At 43.8% G+C, this 19,069-nt stretch overlaps 1 protein-coding gene across 1 annotated transcript in view; it reads left to right on the forward strand.

Annotated features, from left to right (window-relative positions):
• The window catches only part of LOC135885461 (band 4.1-like protein 5), a 48,315-nt gene that overhangs the window by 7,014 nt on the left and 22,232 nt on the right, over positions 1–19,069 (forward strand). Inside the window, exons 3-6 of the mRNA XM_065413177.1 lie at positions 4,193–4,297; positions 12,112–12,154; positions 13,340–13,418; positions 18,521–18,565. Of these exons, the coding sequence (XP_065269249.1) occupies positions 4,193–4,297; positions 12,112–12,154; positions 13,340–13,418; positions 18,521–18,565 (272 nt within the window). The remainder of the gene's footprint in view (positions 1–4,192; positions 4,298–12,111; positions 12,155–13,339; positions 13,419–18,520; positions 18,566–19,069) is intronic.

Below are 19,069 nucleotides of genomic sequence, written 5' to 3' on the forward strand. Positions count from 1 at the left end.
TAAATGCAGAAGGGACGGTTTTTTTCTTAACTGACCTCTGATACTCTGACAGGAATCTTCTACAGTTCATTTCTCCTAGAAGTATTGTGACTGCAACAGGGAGCTGGTTTGGGGAAGAGTGAGTTTAGTAGTGACTTAATGGAGATGCGGTGGAGATCTTGTGTTTTTCAGGCATAGAGAATCCTTTCTCTCCAAAAGGGGTGGGAGTGCAGGAAAGAAATTACCTCTAGATAACTTCCTTGGGTAGTAAAATGGTTGTGGGTTTAAAAAAAAACAAAACTTTATTTTGGGTTATTCACAGAGGGGAGACGGGGGGCGGCAGTGTAGAATAGTAAAAGTGTGAGCTACCCAGCCTGTGAAAATGCACTTATCCGTACAGTGTAAGGGTCATATCCTCAGGTGATGTAAGTTAGTATAGCTCCATTAAAGCTGTCTTACACCAACTGATGATCTGACTCAATTACTGGGAACAACTTTTTTTTGGAAGGATGCAGGTTGTGAAGCACTCCCATTTTCTGAAACTGAGCAGGTGCTGGCTTATACTGCAAGTACAAATCTGACACACATGTGAACATGGCTGATGGTCCATAAGGGTACCCTTCACCACTGGTGACCTAGATATGAACCTTGGTTTCCTTACCATTGATGATTGGTTGTTTAACTCCAGTCTCTGTATCCCCAAACAACTGCACGTTAGTACAATTGTTGACCTTTGATGAAGCAAACCATGGGACTGGACTAGTAAGGGGTGATGCATGGGAGTGTGCAGTACTGCATCCTCCATGGAGGAGAGGCGAGAGCCATACTAAAAGGGCTCCTCCCCATTGTTAATTTTTGGGGGCTGGGGGGTATTATTTCCCACTATGAGGACACTTCATGTGTGTCTGATATAGAAAGTCATAAATATCCCCCAGTAGAAGCGTTTGGGGATCTAGTACGTGGTATTCCCTGATTGTTTCCTCCTAAAGAGTGGTGTCACACTCTTCAGCAGGAAGCTGACAGTTGATTTAGGCCCAGGGCTTGTCTATGCTTGGAAACTTACCCAAAATAGCTGTTCCAAAATAATTATTCTGGAATAATTATGTTAGCATAAATCCCTGTGTGGATTAACCTAAACGAGTAAAAGGCACTCTTATTCTGGAACAAGTGTGTCCACACAAGGCATTATTCTGACATCGCTATTTTGGTAAATTTCAAATGTAGACAAGCCCTTAGCTGCCCTGCACTATTTAAAGACTTATTTAAACAACCCAGCCCACTTGCTGGCTTTCCTGCTGTTAGAGGTTTTTTTTTTCTCTCTCTATTAAACTAGGCAGGAGGTAATAATCTACATTAATCAAGCGTTGGGATTTCAAGCAATTAAATATACATGAGGAGGTTAATTTGACCTCTGAAGGGAGAACCAGTCACAAATTTAGGTCTGTTTGTGGGTGAGGTAGTTAATACTTTATTGGAAATCATTAAGCAACTTGGAAGTGCTTAACTGCTTGTCCTTTGAGGTAACCCCAGGTCTGCCAAAACACACAAGATAAGAGTGAGATCAAAATACCACTTAAATAAAATTGAGTGTTTCTCAACTGAGTTGTTACTTTATAGTCTCTTGAATGGAAATGCAATAGAAATGTATCTTTGCTATTTCTTTGGAGCGTGCTGGGAATGGCAGTTTTAATGAACACAAGTAAGTTTATGTGAACCCATAAAAAGTAACTTATTGTGGAGTATTGTTCATCCATTGGCTTCCATTACTTAAACATAGACAGCAGGAGACTGGTTTAACAAACCTTTGGGAATGTATGTGTGGCTCCCAGCCGTGGAGTTTTCAACTAAAACTTTAAAATTTGTTTAACTTACACCAAATGGGTATTTTACATTTATTGTTTGGTATAAGTTGTGTACATAAAACTGTGCGTGAGGGATGCTGGATTGACAGGGCCTGTAGCTAAGTCAGAAGCACAGTACAGGCAGTAATGCAGGCTTTCCCACCAATGCCTTAAATCCCATTCTTGAGGGACTGCCTCCCGCGGAGTTCAGTCTCTGAGTCCATTTGGTCCTTTGTCCCTCTGCTTAGACTGCCAAGATAGGTGCCACTTGTGATGTGGACATCCTTCCACTGGGAAATAAACATCCATGAATTTCAGGTGTCACTGAGTGGCTTTTGGACAATAAAAGCTTTTACAACCTGAGCCAGAGTCAAACTGACAACCTAGATGGAGGTAAAGGGCTCTCATTACTTGTTCGTTCAGCTATTCGCATTATACTGCTTGAAACGTAGCTTGAATAGCTGTTTATAAAATATTTATATATAGATATATTTTAATAAAAGTAAAATCTAAAATGTAGTTGTCGTGGAGGCTTTCCCTTGGCTTTAGACCAGCACCAGGTCCCTAGTGTGAGCTGATGCCTTTTGTAACTTCACCTTTCCCAAAACCTGAATTTATTTCACTTTGATCAGCCTGTCTTTCCTATTGTTTATGCTGCAGGAAACATCCACTTGTTAAGATAAAATATTAATAGCTCAATGTGTTTTGGAAGAAAGAGGACCTTGGCTCAAATGTCTTAAAAGTGGAAGAAATTATTATTTTAAATAAACAGATGAGCTCCTGTTGGTTCAAGAGTTGTAACAAAGTTGTTTGGAGAGTTTTTTTGTCAATGTTTAATACATTTTTTGGTAATAATGAATCTATTAACTGAAACTAACCGAAGGGGCTGATGCACTGTCCCCAGTGCCTCCTCTTACACTTGATTATTGCTGTGCATATATGTGAGATCACTTGCTGTTCCAAGTCCTCCTGATACTTAGTAACAAGAGAGTGACAGAAGGGCATGACAGCCTGAAATCAGTATCTAGGCCAGAGGTCCCCAACTGAGAGGCATGCCCCTCTAGGGGGGTCTGAGCAACATTTGGAGGGGCGGCGGGGAGGGAGCGCCATCCAGCCCCGCTTCACACCTATCTCTACTGCCACCCTGGCTCGTGGGCCCACCCCCGGCCCCGCCCCCAGCTGTGGCCCCAGCCTCTGGCCCCTTACCCCTGTCCATGTACCCCCACCCCTGGGAGCCGCAGCCCCACTTCTGGCCCCAGGGAAGGGCATGGACAGGGGTGAGGGGGGGCGTGACCCTGAAAAGTTTGGGGACCACTGGTCTAGGCTTTTGTCATGTGATTTAGAGCTTTCAGTATAAAATGTAAGTTTGAATCATATTGAAAAAGAGGTTTAACCCAGGTTACATTTTATTTAAATGCAAAGTATTTAAAGATCGGAGTACTATATAGGGTGGTGGTAAGTTTGCTTGCTCTTTTTAGTATGGGATTTAGTGGTTGAAGCAGAGATGGAGGAACTGCTGAGAATAAAAATTATAGTTAGCTCTCTATTACTTTATAAACAAAGCAAATTTTGTAGCAGAAATCATTAGACTGGACTCAATGGCTTTTATACCTGTGTTCAACTCATTTGAATACTTTTCCCAACAAACACAGCCAAGAATTCTGTGATACAGACTCTCTCAACCTGGTAGTGAGCTACTAGTGAGTTGGCATATAGTATGGTACAAACGTTTTGGGGTTTTACTCAACTCATAAGTGTATACACCTGTTAAAGTTGCTGAGTGACAACAGTGTATTGACAATCACATCAGTTGTTTACAAAACCCAACCACTTACAAGCAAGGAAATAAATAGTTAAGGACATTAAAAATGTACACTGCCTGACTAATAAACATAAATACACTTCTTTCTACTTGATGATAATATATCTTTCATCACAACATAACAATCTTAACTCTTACCCATGGATTTTCTTAATGGATTTTTATTATCTTGATGTTGTATCTAAATATTTTCTCTTACAGGAGACTAAGTGAGAAATACCTGTCAAGATCAAGCAGTAGACAATAAAAGTTTTGATAAAGTGCTTCCTGGAGAATAGTGTTGTTAAAGGAATTGAATAGAAAAAGTGTGTAGCATTTTTATGTATATGTAAATTTGACTTGTTTGAAGCTGATCAGTTGACACAATACGCCAAATTTTTAATGTTTGATTTTCAAATGTTTTCTGTTCATACTTTATAGATGAGGCTGTTGGCAACTTTGTGTTTAGAAACATTTTTTTGGCATACTCAGTTTGTGTATTCGTAGCCTTGAAAAGGCAACTGCAATAACAAATCTACCTGTTACATGCTAATTCATTTTGCAATTTCAGAAAAAAGCCAAAGGCCAACATCTGTTTGAACAGATCATGTATCATCTGGACCTCATTGAAAATGACTACTTTGGACTGAGGTTCATGGATTCCGCACAAGTGGCAGTGAGTAACAAAAAGGCTTGTTTTTTCTAGCGACAGTCATTAAGTTTAAACCTTAACGTGACAGACCAACAGACTACCAAAAAGCAAATGTTTGTGGTTTAAATTATCTTGGATGCAAAAACTGCAGAGCATACCAAAGTTTAATCAACCCCATGTTGGCCACCACAGTCCCTTACATATTCTTGTCCTTCACTTTTCTGACCCATTACTGTCTCTCCTTTCTGGTTTTAAAGTCAGGACAGTTGTTGCAGAAGGACTTTGATACCTCAGCACTTTGGTCCAGTAAATGTTAGTTACTAATGATTGCAGAGTGGAACTAGCTAGGATTGGGTTTGCCTGGTCTTTCTTCTATAGGCAGTGATGCAGGGAGAGGCCTTCTCTGCCAGTGCATGGTGCCACGGGCATTTTTATCTGCAATGAGCATCCTGTCAAAATCCACTGTCAGGTTAAGGGCAGGAAGGCAGACAGCTGGCTTCTTTAATGCCATATTAATGCCCAATCCTGCAACTAATCAGCACTGAGAACACCTCTTGCCTTAGTTAGAGGTAATGGGAGAGGTGACTGCAGCAGTCAGGTGCTTTGCTATTTAAATCTTTTGAGAGATTTGAGCAAAGATTCACACAAGTGTGACTTTAAAAAAAAAAGTAAGGGTTTTTTTGTTTTTTTGTTTTTAAAACAAGCTTTTGGTTTTGAAACCACAGAAAGAGACTACTAAAGTATTTGTCAGAAGTGCTGAGCACCCACAATTCTTGCTGACTGCAGTTGGAGTTGTGGGTGCTCCACTGTTCTGAAGATCAGGCCCCTAGTGAGAACCCAGGCAATGTGACTTTTGGACTGGCTACTTAGCTAGCCTTGCTTTCTCCATTTTGGTTTCATTTTTCTCCTTCTCTGGAGGGAAAAGTGACACTTTATACTGACACTTAAGTGTTTTTAAAATAAATAGCTATGATGTTTCATGAGGAGCTAGGTAGGGAATAGATTCGGATCTCAGTAATGTAACACTTTAACCTGACCCAGGACTAACTCTTCCTGTAACAGGAGGGAAAAGTGCCCTTCTAAGATAAGGGGCTCTGTATCTAGATTTTCGAATTGCTTGGGTGTCCATCACATGTCTCTTTGGTACAGCTGACCAGGTTGTCCATGCATTTCAAAATCATTTCAGATTTATTTCAAAAGTAACACGCCAAAGTCAGCAGGGTAGGAAAGGCAGCTGCTGGTGAGCTAAATAGCTGAACTGCTCTAGTTCAGTCTGCAAGATAAAGGTACTGACACTAGTCCACTGACTTCTGAAATATTTGTCAAAAGTGGAAATTTTTAGGGGCAGACATGAACTATTTACCTTAAAATAGCATGTTAGTTGACTTGCTGCTAAAACATGAAGTTCTCCTTGTTTCCTCCCCTGGCAGACAAGGCAACCAAACAGGCTGGCTGGCCTCTCTAGATTCTGGATGAGCTGTCCCCAAATCCCTGCATATCTTGGTGGTATCCTACATAAAGCAGGCTCCATGGATCTGTCTTCACACTTAACTTGTATTGCAGAGAGGGTTTCCTTTAGGAAAATAATCTGACCTTAAACATTTGATACTTAAGGCCAATTTCACAGATGACATGAGTAGGCGCAATTCCACTCAAGTTCTCTGAGTGGCACCCATTTACACCAGCAGTGAGTATGGCGCTTGATCTTGTGGATTACAGAGGACATCTTGCACTGTGGGAGAAAAGTCATGGGTTCTCCTTCCACCCTGGAGATGCCAGCAGAGATGGTTGGAGCAGGATCTATCTACCTGCCTGCTGGTGACTTGTCAGCAAAAACACTCGTTTGGAAGATTGCTGGAGGGCTAGTGATGAGAAATAATTTTTAGCACCTGAGGTCACCTTGGTGGAAAAGTAGTTAAAGAGGAGGGTGGGTACATACATGTACTACCAAAGAGAGACGTAGGCCCTCTGGCAATTTTACTAGATAAAATACACTCCAGCAAAAATACTGAGATCCCCTTCACTATTTTGCACTTTAAAGAAAATGTTCTCTTACTTCCCTTTCCTTATCTGCACCTGTTGCTGTTATTTATCCATATGCCATGGAACATTTAGATGGTTACTATCCTGATATGAGAGATTATTGAAACTGCTTTTAAGAATTTACAAGCCCTGTACATGTCTTTGTGTGCTGTATTGCTACGCCTGCAATACAAATCTAGCCCCTTGAGATTGTTGCACTTCAGTTTGCTCATAAACTGTTCCATCACACTTCTATGTTCTTTTCACTAAAATAGCATCCTTTGTGCATTAGGGCATAGAGATAGTCTAACTGATTTCCATGCTGTCATCTTCCCTATGAAGAGTTTCCATGTGCCAGTAGCTTTTATGAGCTCAGAGTTTATTCAACTCCTCTTATTAAGCCAAGCTGTGTGACTGTTTTTCCTACCCACCATCCCAATGTCTGGTAACACTGACTCCTCCTCAGGTGATGGGGTTGTGAGGAAGTATCTTTCCTACCCCAAAAATAGCTGATGGGTTAGGTTTCCTGGATGAGTTAGGTTCCCTGGGCGGGTTAGTATTTCCGGTCCAGGTGATTCCTGGTGAGTATTCATCTAGACAGTGTAACATGCTACCTGCAGGCAATTCAGTTTGGTTTGTTTCCTTTTTATAACTGTCATGCGCATTTACACGCACCGTTTAACATGTTTCATTTTAGACCCTCGTTTATTGTAAGGTTTTTAAATACTGTAGTAAGCTTCTCATTTTGAAAAGACTAGAGCCAAATGGCAAGAAGCAAACAGTTTAATAGTTCTGAAGAACTGTCTGCCTATTACGATGTCAGCTTTTCATTCAAAATGGAGCAAGTAAATTAGTGATAATACTATCCCCGTTCTAGTGGTGGGGAACTGAAGTTCAGAGAGATCAAGTGACTTGTCCAAAGTCCTGCAGGAAGTCTGTGTCAGAGTCAGGAATTGAATTCAGACCTCCTGAGTCACAGTCTAGTGCAGCATTTCTCAAATGCGGTCACCATGGGCTTTTTGTGAGGCCGCAGCCTCCTGGGTGGCAATGAGGGGGGTGGGGGTGGGGGAAGCAGTGGCCCCTCCCCAGGGGCTGCCAGCAGGAGTTGGGACCTGTCCCCAGGGCCAGTGCAAGGAAGTTTCGTGCCCTATGCAAAACTTCCACCTTGAGCTCCCCTCGCTCCCCCGCAGCAGCTAACTACGCCCCCCCTGCCTGGGGAGCCCCCCCCTGCAACAGCTAACCCTGCCCGGGGAGCCCGCCCCAGCTCACCTCCGCTCCGCCTCCTCCGCTGAGCACACCGGTGCCGCTCTAATTCTCCTCCCCCTCCCAGGCTTGCGGCGCCGATTGGAGGAGAATTAGAGCGGGGACTGTGTGCTCAGCAGAGGAGGCAGAGTGGAGGTGAGCTGGGGCGGGGAGCGGTTCCCCTGTGCGCCCCTCCCCCCCTCCCCGTTACTGTAGGCGGTCCTCCCCGCGGCAGCTCACCTCCACTCCACCTCCTCACCTGAGCGGGCTTTTAGGCGCCCTCAACCACTAGGTGCCCTAGGCGGCCGCCTAATTCGCCTAGTGGTTGCACCAGCCCTGCCTGTTCCTCTCTGGAGCCTGAAGGAGCAGGCAGGTGGTGGGGCTTGGGCTTCAGACCTGGGGTGGTAGGCGGCAGGCTCCATCCCCTGGCCATGGGCTTTGAGCCCTGACCCTGGCCCTAGCCCCAGGCTCACCCTCCCCCCCACCTGCTGCCTCCTCTGGCCCTGGGCTCCAGCCGTGAGGCAGTGGGCTCTGACCCCCCCAGCCACAGAGTTTCGGACTCCAGCCGTGGGGCCGCATGATCCAGCTCTGGCCCCTAGCCGTGCGGCAGTGACTGACGGCCTCAAGCTCACCCTCCTCCCCCATATTGCCTCTGGCCCCCACTGTGTCCTCTGGCCCCAGTCCGCATCTGCAGGGCTCCGGTCCCTGGATTCATCACCCCTGGCCCCCATCTGCCTCCCTACCCACCTCCCCATCCAGGGCTTAGTCCCAGCTTGCCAGGGCTGAGTAAGTCTGTTGTGAAAAGTGATATTTGTATGTTTGTTAATATCACTTTTCACTGCCTCCCAGCTAGCTAGCAAGTCTGCTGCTGTGAAAAGTGATAATAACAAAATACAAATATCACTTTTCACAGAAACAGACTTACTAGCTAGCAAGTCTTAAAAAAATAAGCAAACAAAAAAAGCAAAAGAAACAACAAAAAGACAAGAACATGGAAAACAGATGATTTGTTTCTATTCTGTTTAGATCCAGTAAAGAACAAAGAAAACTGTACATTATTTTCATTACTGAGTCTGCGAAAAAACCTACATAAATAAATTACAACGATTTGAACATGTATCTCTGCATATTTATTTGTTTTTTCCTAAAGTTAATTGAGTATTTTAGGAAAAATTGTCAGAGCGGCCACCAGCAATAACTGGTGGCTGCACTATGAGGCCACCAAAATTTTTCTTGTGAGAACCCCTAGTCTAATGCCTGAACCACAGAATAATTCTTCATTTCAGAGGCGGATAGCCATTTCTGTTGTCCTAGGCCGAGACTAAAAATTGCTTCACTGACCAGTTGTACCTAAAGGAAGGATATCTTTAAAAACAAACAAAAAACCCTCCCCTGCCTTTTTGTCTGAGGTGAGGAGGGTACGTAATGTAGTAATGTGTGTGGGTGTGTGTAATAAGCAGTTATATACACACACGAGAATTTGCTTAACTACAAATAAAAGGAAATTAGTACCTAGTCTAAACTGTTAACAGGTCCGTTTTAACAAATGAAGTATAAATAAAATGTTAAGAATATCCCTTTTCTCTTATTTTTTGTCTCTGTGTGTTGCCCCGGGTCTTGGTCTACTCTACAGATAAATGCATCAGAGTTAGGGGGGAGCTGGCAAGGAAAATTACTAACCACTCTTGCTAAGATTTTGCAATTTGAGATCCAACCACTGACCTATTTTCTTCGAATAAAATTTTGCAATCCCGTGTGAAGTGAAAGAATATCTTATCTTGCTCACCTGACCTCTGTATTCATTTTTAGTCTGATGGTTAGGAATATTTTTTGTGCTACAAAGACAGAAGCTGGCAAAAAGGAGCGTTTGTGCCTGTTTCTAGAGCATACGGGATTGAGCCAAAGCTCATTGTGGTCAGTGGGAAGGCTACTGTTGAATTCAAGTACTCTAGCTTTAGACAGGACCGGCTCTAACTTTTTTGCTGCCCCAAGCAGGAAAAAAAAAAGCGCCGCCCCCCGAGCCCCCTCCCGCCGAGCCTCCGGAACCCCCTCCGAGCGCCACGCCGCCGGAGCCCGCGCCCCGCGCCGTGCCGCCGGAACCCCCCCACACCGAGCGCCGCGCCGCCGGAGCCCGCCCGCGCCGCCGGAGCGCCCCCCCCCCCCCCCCCCGCGGAATGCCGCGCCGTGCTGCCCCCCCCCCCCCCGCCACCCCAAGATTGGCCGCCCCTTACCAGGTGCCGCCCCAAGCATGTGCTTGGTTGCCTGGTGCCTGGAGCTGGCCCTGGCTTTAGATCAATTCAACGTCAAACAGTATAACCCAGCCTAGAGGTGTGGAAAATAAAGATGACATGAGACTTGTTAGGCTAATTAGCTTATCCTTTAATAACATAGAAAACATAGTCTGTAACAAGAAGGAAGTGCTGAACTTTAAACTATGGCAAATTTAGAACCTCACTCTAATGTACAGAGAGCATTATGGAGTCAAATGCTACATAAGTTTAATGCATTGTGGAATATACTGTTTTTGTTATACTCTAGCAAATACTTCAGCTATGGTAGTTCTTAATACTGAACGCGACTTGCATAGCATTGTCTAAATTACAGAGCAATTAATTCCACATCGCAAGAGAAGAGCTATTACTTCTTGTCAAACAAGATTTATTCTTACCACTTTGTTTAAAAAGCTGCTGTTCCTATTTATTTGGTCTCCCTTTCTGAAGTGATCAACTCCAAATTGTTTTAAGAATAACTTTTAGCGCTTTTTGTTCAGTATGCAGTTTTCATTGTTCATTAGTGATTCATTCTTCTTTGTGACTGTTAGATTTGGATAAAGGTACTAGAGCATATAGAATAAACTCTCTCATCAAAATGTAAACTTTTTGTCAGCCCCATTTGCATTCCATCTGAATCACTTGGAATAAATGTAGCCTTCTCTCTTTTTTTTTTTAAAGTCCCTCCAAGATTTCCTATGGTAAAAGCAGTTCTGTTTCCCCTTCTCCCATGGTCCCCTCCCCCCTTACCATTCAAGCTGAACTCCTGGAGGCATTGGTGTTAGGAGCTGAGTCAAGTAAAGTGCTATCAGTGCCTGTCTCCGGCCTCTTAACTGCCTACCACTGGAATGTGGAGGAGATGAAAGAAAACAGATTGGAGATTAAACAGATGTGCACATAGTCCTGCAGTCTGAAAATGGCCTTCCTCTCCTCCCATCTCCATCTTACCTTCTGTGAAGTATCTGAATCACCAGGCCCCTGTGTGAGCAGCGTGACCCATAGTTTTACCAGAGGAGCATTGCTGATTTATGATCCTCAACTGTATTGGTAGCAAGGAGACATCGGAGATCAGCTGACTGAGATGCCTCTTTCAGCATTACAGTCCAGCCAAAACGTGTGGATGGTACCTTTTTCAGCTGTTCAGCCAGTGTAGTTCTCTTCTCAGATAATGCAACATCTGTTACCTGCCCTGTCACACGTTTTGGACAGATCATGCCCCTTTGACATGGGTCTGTGTTGTCATTGTGCATTGGGCCCAGCTCTCTCATTGGCCCATGGTACAACCTCTGCAGTACCGGAAGTACAGCTGCACAATTCCTTCTGGACACGCTGCATGTGTGCCTGTGCCCAGGCTTCTTTCTTACATGTGGATGTGCAGCCTTTTCTCCTATGTGGTCTAATGTGCGAACATAAAATAAGTCATGATTTTTCCCTCTGAGAATTAACTGGTATCTAGCTTATAACTAACATGATTGAAATGATGTGGTATTTTCTACTCCCATTTTTTTCTACCGCTAAGACTTTACTATCTCATTTTCAGCATTTTTAAAAGTTATTTGTTATAAGTATTTTTCAATAAAACCAGAATTTCCTCTTAAGGAAAAGGCCCCACGTATAGTCATTAACAAATAGCACCAAGGCTTTGTCTAACCATGCATGCCTAGAGGAAATGTTTGTGAGGGAGAAAAATAATTCCTTCATTATTTTTCCCTTCCCCAAAATGTAGAACACAAACTGAGGCAGGTATCAGACATTGAAATCCTCATTTAATGTGATGTGAATTTATCTCACACTGTCTGTGCTCGTGCAGGAGTTGATTTGTTCTCCTGGAAGAATGTGGTGTCATTAATATGGACTGTTTGCGTATCAATACTCCAGACAAATTAATGCTCTGTTGAGGACTGACTTTTACATGTTGTATTGCTGCATGGATGCTGTCTGCTGTAATCACTTGAAACTAATTCTGTGCCTTGAGTTTATTTCAAGTGAAAATGATCTTCTAATGCACTGTGATGTGGTGCTTTTGTGCTCACTTATCCCCCTAAAGAGTCTGCTTTGTGACACACTTTTTGTATGGGTTAACCCACGTCATTTAGAATAAAATGCTTTGATAAGCAGACTGGGGCGTTAGCCATAAAGGATTCAGATTAGGCTTTGTTTTAGTGGGACTGCTCGCCATAAGACAGTCCTTCCTAATGTATGGCTAACCTTTGTGACTTGTTTTACATCTGTGTTTCTTTTTGTAAAGATTTCTCCTTACCTTATGATAAAACAATTTCAACTCAAGGATTCTGTGTCTTTCAGCATTGGTTGGACAACACAAAGAGCATTAAAAAACAAGTTAAAAGTAAGTGTCCTTTTAAATTTCTTTTTTCAGCCAATCAAGTAGCAATATACATTGTGGGGACATGTAGTCTAGTGTATTTGTTACACTAGAAGTCACCCTGCCAGGAGCAGGCAGTGTTCTGAAAGGGATGATGTGGTGACAAAATCTTGGCACATGCCTACTGGTGACTTAAAAACATTCCATGGGTCCTGTTACTTAATTCAATATACTTTCCTTAATGCTGGGGGATCATTAACTATGAAATGATTTATTTAGCATCATAGCCTTGCAGTTTCTTCAGCAGATGTAGAGCCTTGTCCTCACTAAATGAAAAACTGTCTCACAGCCCCCTCTGCTTGGTGTGTTATAGAATGCCCTAATCCATGTGTGGTCTGCCTATCAAATCACCACATATGGCATAAAGTTTGGTAACAGCTTATTGGATAGATTCAGTGAAGCACACGCTGATAATTTTGGATATTTTAGTATGTCAATTTTGGCTGACTTTGTTCAACAGCTTCTTCGCTTCCAACTGTACAGTCTTTAGAGTCTTGCATGCTACTTTAATAAAATGTAAATCTTGGAAGGAATGTCAGAGAAAAGGATCCTAGTTTCAATACAAAATCCATCTAGAGCTCTGCAGTTTCAAAGAACCGTTAATCCAGTCTTTGTCTGGATTAACTCTCTGCCTTCTAGAAAGATGATGCTCCCACAGAGGGACTGTTAAACCCCACCAAAAGGGGTCTAAAACTCTGTAGAATATGGTGGCATAACCTGTCAACAGCAGGTACTCCCCAGAGCTCTGCAAATGTTTTACATAGGCCAGCAGAGTTTCTAAGAATTTGGCTGAGTGCAGAGCCAAAATCCATGGCTTTCTAAGTGATGGATAGAGTGCTTAAATATTGGGATTAACCTAGATTTGTCTGGTCTTGGCAAGACAAATCAATTTAATGGTTTAAGACGGCTAGGTTGACTTGTAATATGTAAAACAAACTATTTAGTGTGTCTGTTAGTGTGTGAATTTTTTTTTTTTTTTTTTTTTTTTTAATTGTCATGGGAATTTTTTTTCTCGAACACCTTGTGCTGGGTCAAAACCATTGATAGGCAGACTTTTGCTGTATATGCTTCTATTCTATAACAAATTTGGACCTTCCCCAGGTAATAGACCTGTTGTTTTTCAATTTCTTCAATTCATTTACTTTGCAGTTGGCCCACCATACTGTCTGCATCTTCGTGTAAAATTTTACTCCTCTGAGCCTAACAATCTCCGTGAAGAGTTAACAAGGTAAATTGAGTGTGATCTCCACAATTGTAGGGCATATGTTGTTTCTGTTAGCAGAGGTTGCCTACTTAATATGAGTCAACAATGCGGCGCTGTTGTGAAAAATGCAAATGTCATTCTGGGATATATTAGCAGGAGAAAGGGAACTATGGAGGGCGAAGTGAATGGGGCCACGCTGAAGGGTCAGGAGGGGAGTGGAGTGGAAGACTGCAACCCTGGAGTATTGGCCCCCCTGCTGGCTAGAGCCCCCTTCAATGCGGCCCTCTCCACTTCCCTGTACAGGCTTTGTCCAGTAGAGGAATCAGATTGGGCTCTGTGCCCTGGGCCACTCTGAAGGGCCGAATCAGGAGGAGGATCTGTGTGGCTGTACTGTGGGTCAGTACTTCTGAGGTTCATCCTTCCACTCCCTACTTTCAGAGTCTCTGCTGGCCTCACCAGCGGAGAATGGTAACTGCTGATTGGTGGCTGCTGCAGCTGCAGCAGTGGGGGAATAGAGCCTGGTCCTCGCAGCCAGAACTGCCTACACAGTGCTCCATTCACTTCTCCTGCTTGACAGAGCCCCCTCTGACCTGACCCATCAGCACGGCCCGTCAGGTCTTCACGACCCCCTGATAATCCAAGGGAGCACTCTCCTTAGTTTGGGAACCTCTAAACTAGATGACCCCTTGGGATCTCTTCCAAGCCTGCAGTTCTATGACTAGAGGTGTTTGGCTGCTGTTGGGATTTTTTGAATAATGTGTCTATTGTCCTTTTTCCACAATATTCATTGAATACATTATTTGACATGGGGGTCTGTTGGGTTTCTTGTTTTGTGTTGTTTGCCTTATTTAATAAGCTCTGCTAATAGGATGGCCATAGGTTCTGAGCCAGTGAGATAGTGGGCAGCTTATGTTTTGTCCCAGTCCTGTCTTCAGTCTCTTATCAGTTGTGGTTAATTTAAAGCTATGTGATATCTAGCTATGTTTTTGGACAGAAAAACATTAAAATGCATTTGTAATTGGGGATTTCTCTCTGGTATAAGTGAACTCAGGCCCCATCATTTGCAGGATCTATACAAAGCATAAGCAAAGTGAAGATGATTATTTCACCATCATATTGAGATGCGAGTCCATAGTAGTACACATGCAGGATTTAAGTCATGGCTAAACCTGAGTTTCAGTCAGAAAAGAGCTTGTTGAAATCCCTGGGAAGTCCTGCTTTTCATCTGGGACTAACCTACATATATATCTAGACACCACAAGATTGAGACACCACAAGATTGCTTTATAAATATATACCAGAAGGGTCATTGATTTTCCCAGCTGAGTTCAGAAAAAGAGCGAAACTTACCAGGTTTGGACAACAGAGATTATTTGTAGAAGGCGATTCTACTTCTGCAGAGTGGGTCAGTCCTATTAGTGGAGAAACTGTCTTGGCAAGAGTGGTCAGTTCTTACTCGTGTTCTCCTATTCCCGTTAATTGTAAGCATTGCAGATCCTCTGTTACTCATAAGCAAGGCAATGGTGCACTGTTAGCTCAAGTAAGTGTCAGTGTGGATCTCAGTTTAAATGCATGTTTGCCTCTTGCATGTGAGGCTAGAGCTTTTTTTAATAGCAGCATCTGGGGCAGCTCATGCACCTTGTGCTGCTTTGCACTTCTATACCAGGGCATAAAAGACAGGGTGACTACAAAGCTCCCTCAGTTTCCTCTTCCCATGGGAGCAGCACTGACCTGCTAGTTCTCAGCTCAGGCTAAATGTCTACAAATCTTTGAAACAATCTTCAGAATTACTTCTGATTTTCTGTATCTGCCACCATGAGCCATCTCCATCTGTCTGAACTGAACTCTGCCAATCAGAGCTTGCTGAACAGGGATCCTTAGCATAGTGAACTCAAAACCTGTGGGCTTTAAGCCCTGTCCATCCTGCAATGAACTAATTACCCAGAAAGATAGTCACAGCTGGTGACTCTTCTGTTTGTGGGAATTTCATATACTGAGCAGATGCTCGGTCTGCTTCTCGTTCTCCACCAGAACATGCAAGTCATAAGATGTGAGGCTAAAGTTCCCTCTTCTGGAACAATTCATTAAGATCTCATCAGACTCAGAGGAGGCAAGTTCTAAGAATTCTGCTAGCAGACAAACCAGTTTCACCTGCTGCCCCATCTAGCATACGAGCAATGCCTAAGATCGGTGCAGAGAAGACAGTACCAAGGAATGACCTCTGGTGTCAGTCTTGTACACAGAAGTGCCACTCCAGACAGAGCTCAGTGTTTTCCCAGAAGGGCAGATGCCATAAAGCCTCTGGAGATAAATTCAAGCCCTACATGGCATCTAGGGTTGAGAAGAAGGAGCACCCTATGATTTGGCAGATTCCTCTAGCAGTGACCCCGATTCCAGTGATGCATCCATCAGCATCAACAGACTGAGGAGGATGAGCTGAGAGGAGAAGCAAGACCATTGTCGGTACCAAGACACTGATTTGCACCAATACAGACGCCAGTATTGAGAGCACCATACTCTTCGGTGCTGCCCCTGGAGGAGGTCGGTTCTTCACCATCACTGGGGCATATATACCCTCCATCTTCCAGTAGAGAGACTTCTTCTCTGAGGTTAGTGGTCAACACTGCAGATAGTTCTGCCTACAGATAGTTACCCTACAGGGCTCAGCTTCCACCAGCTCATCAGGAAGAGCTCTGGACTGGCCAATATCCAACAAGCCAGCCATACTTCTATGGCATACCACCATTGTCCTATTGGGGTACCCAGTGCCTGTCATCTCAGGCATTGAGAAGCTCATCTCCACTCCTCTTGAAAAAGAGGAAGAGGACGTTCCTCATCAGCATCCTTGGCCAGAGTACCAGAAAGACGTATCCAGGGACACAGCAGTACCAATACCGTGTATTGTTGTCAAAGGACTAGTCAAACTTGTCACCTGATGAAGCAGTATTTTCCGCAGCAGTACCAGCACCAGATGACTAAAAAAGCATTCCAGAAGTTCCTTTTGATGATTGTAGAGACTTTGGAGATGAAGACTTTGGAGTTCAAGACGTCAGTCATATCGGAGAAAACCCGCAAGGTTTTTGATACCTTGTTTGCCTCCGGTTCTGCCAGTATTGCCTTCCCTATAAATGAGGGACTGCTTGGCCCTGCAAAAGTCGCTGTGGCAGATACTGTGAAATGAGTCATGAAGAGGTATTAAGTACCTCCTGTGGGGTTTGAGTGTTTCTAGGCTCTCCTCACCCAGTCTCCTTAGTTGCGGTACAAGAAAAGTTGAAGTTAAGAGTTACCCAAAGGACCTCAAAAGGCTCAACTTATTTGGGAGAAAGTTGTACTTCGCTGCACACAGCTGTGGGTGGCTAACTGCCAGTCCTTACTGGCCAAATATGGCTTTTTAACATGGGACAGGGTGACACCCTTCCTTGCTATCACAGACCTGGTGGACCCATTGGTGGACACACACCAGGCTTCTGTAGTTGGACCCATGTACTGGATCTGTGTGCTTCTAAACCCCCATCAGTCTGGACAGATGCCAGCCACAATCTCTGGCCTCTTGTGCACACGTTGTGGTCTCTCTCACTCTCTCTTGGGAATGGGACCCAATGGTCCAGGTCAGACAGGACAAGGCTATAATCATGTCGATAGCCCCATGCTGGCCAAGACAGTTTGGCTGTTGGACATACTGCAGATGTCCTTGTGCCCCTCCCCCCCATACACTTTCTGACCTGCTTGCACATAATATCTCAGCACAACAGTGAGATTCTGCACCCAGATCTGCAGTCGTTGCACTGATGTTTTGGATGTTGACTGGTTGAGCACTACTGACAGAATGCTCTCTGCAGGCGCAGGAGATTCTCGTACAAAGCAGAAAGCCTCCCACTAGGAAGACTTGCTCCTCCAAATAGAAAACTTTTCCATATGGGCAACCCAAAACCAGATCGCCCCAGTGGAGGCCCCAAGACTGATGATCCTTGTCTACATGCTGCACCAGAAACAGGTTGGATTAGCATTTAACACTCTCTAAGTTCACCTGGCAGGAATATCAGAGTATCACAGTCCAGTACAGTCATACTCAATCTTCTCAAATCTGACAGTATCAGAATTCCTCAGTGACCTCCTTCATGCTTACCCTCTGGTTAGAGACCTCACTCCCACATGAGACCTCAATTCACAGATCCTCCCTTTGAACCACCGTTGGAGTGTTCACTACACTACCTTAACATCAAAATGGTCTCTTTTTATGGACATCACTTCAGCTCTGAGTCAGTCAGCTCCAACCCCTTATGGCTGAACTACCTTACACATCCTTTCATAGGGACATGGTGGGGTTGAAACCACGCCCCAAGTTCACCCTAAGAGGGGTGCATGCACAGCCCAGACAGATGCTGCTATTTTAACAATATCTCTCCAGTCTTTCACACGTGAGGCATATGCACACCTACAGTGGGATCCACACTGACTACAGTATCTAGAAGAACCACAGTTATTGTAGGGTAAGTGACATTTCTTTCATGTAGCTTCTTCTTGGGGCATCCCCACCAGAAGAAGAATAAAAGGGTAGTGTTGTTTTTCACTGCCAGGTGCACTAGTCCCCCCTTCCTTCCCAATTCAAAGGATGAGCAGTCTGTAAGCCAAGATTTTCTGCAGGGCCTTGCTATGGAGAGCAAGGTAATAACCTGACACTTAACTTTCTTCCAGTTCTACTTTCCTGTGACCGGTTTTCAGGATGGGATCTAGGCAAAGGCACTTTTGAGAAAAATTTTAGACATTCATGCTTTTGAATGAATGGTGGTGCTGACCGTCAAATGGTGCATTACTGAGTCCTGGTGGGGCAAGCAAGAGAAACGAGCAGGACTAATCCTGCAGCATCTTCCTCTTGCTCCTTTAGGTCCTTGATCCGAATTCTTAGAAGTCATCATTTGGGTTTTTCTTCATTTGCACTGGGCTCATTCTATACAAGCCCAGACTGAGAGGCCTTGAAAGATGAGTGTGCAGCATCTTAAATCTAAGTTGCACCTTGCTGAGTTCTTAAATGTCAGGTTATAGCTCCTTCTGTCCACCTGCTGACTGACTGGCATTAGAACTTCTAGCTCTAATTGATGATTTTGTCCTTTTTTTTACCTTCATAGGTATTTATTTGTTCTTCAGCTAAAACAGGATATTCTCAGTGGAAAGTAAGTACCGTTAGTATTACTTCAGGGGGAATTCTGTGCCAAAAAAATCAAAATTCTGCATATTTTATTTGTCAAAATAACGCAATATAATCACTCTGATTTAAATAAAGTACAGAAATAATTGAAACTACAGTACAATGAATGGAGAATGGGAGTGGGGCACAATGGAAGAAATCCCCAACCCCCCTTGCCAAATAGTAATGTAACTAGATTTGACCCTTTATATCTAGTTATTAGTCAACAAATATATGCAGCCATATGCTCAGTGTTACATCATAAGCAACTGAAGAGCAAGTGAGGGCTGTGGAATCAAACTCACAATTTATATTGGCTACTGACAATCTCCAGAAAGGTCAGTAGCAAACAGTTCATGGAGCACATTTTGAAAGGAAATTTTTTCAGTCCAAAAATTTAGACCAGTTCTAATCATGAAAGCACCATGAGCATTTATAAGGCCATGCTGTCCTTTACACCCCTCTGGCAATGTGAAGGAGCCTTAAAATG

This window comes from Emys orbicularis, chromosome 11 (genome assembly GCF_028017835.1).
Source record: "Emys orbicularis isolate rEmyOrb1 chromosome 11, rEmyOrb1.hap1, whole genome shotgun sequence".
Classification (NCBI taxonomy): domain Eukaryota; kingdom Metazoa; phylum Chordata; order Testudines; family Emydidae; genus Emys; species Emys orbicularis.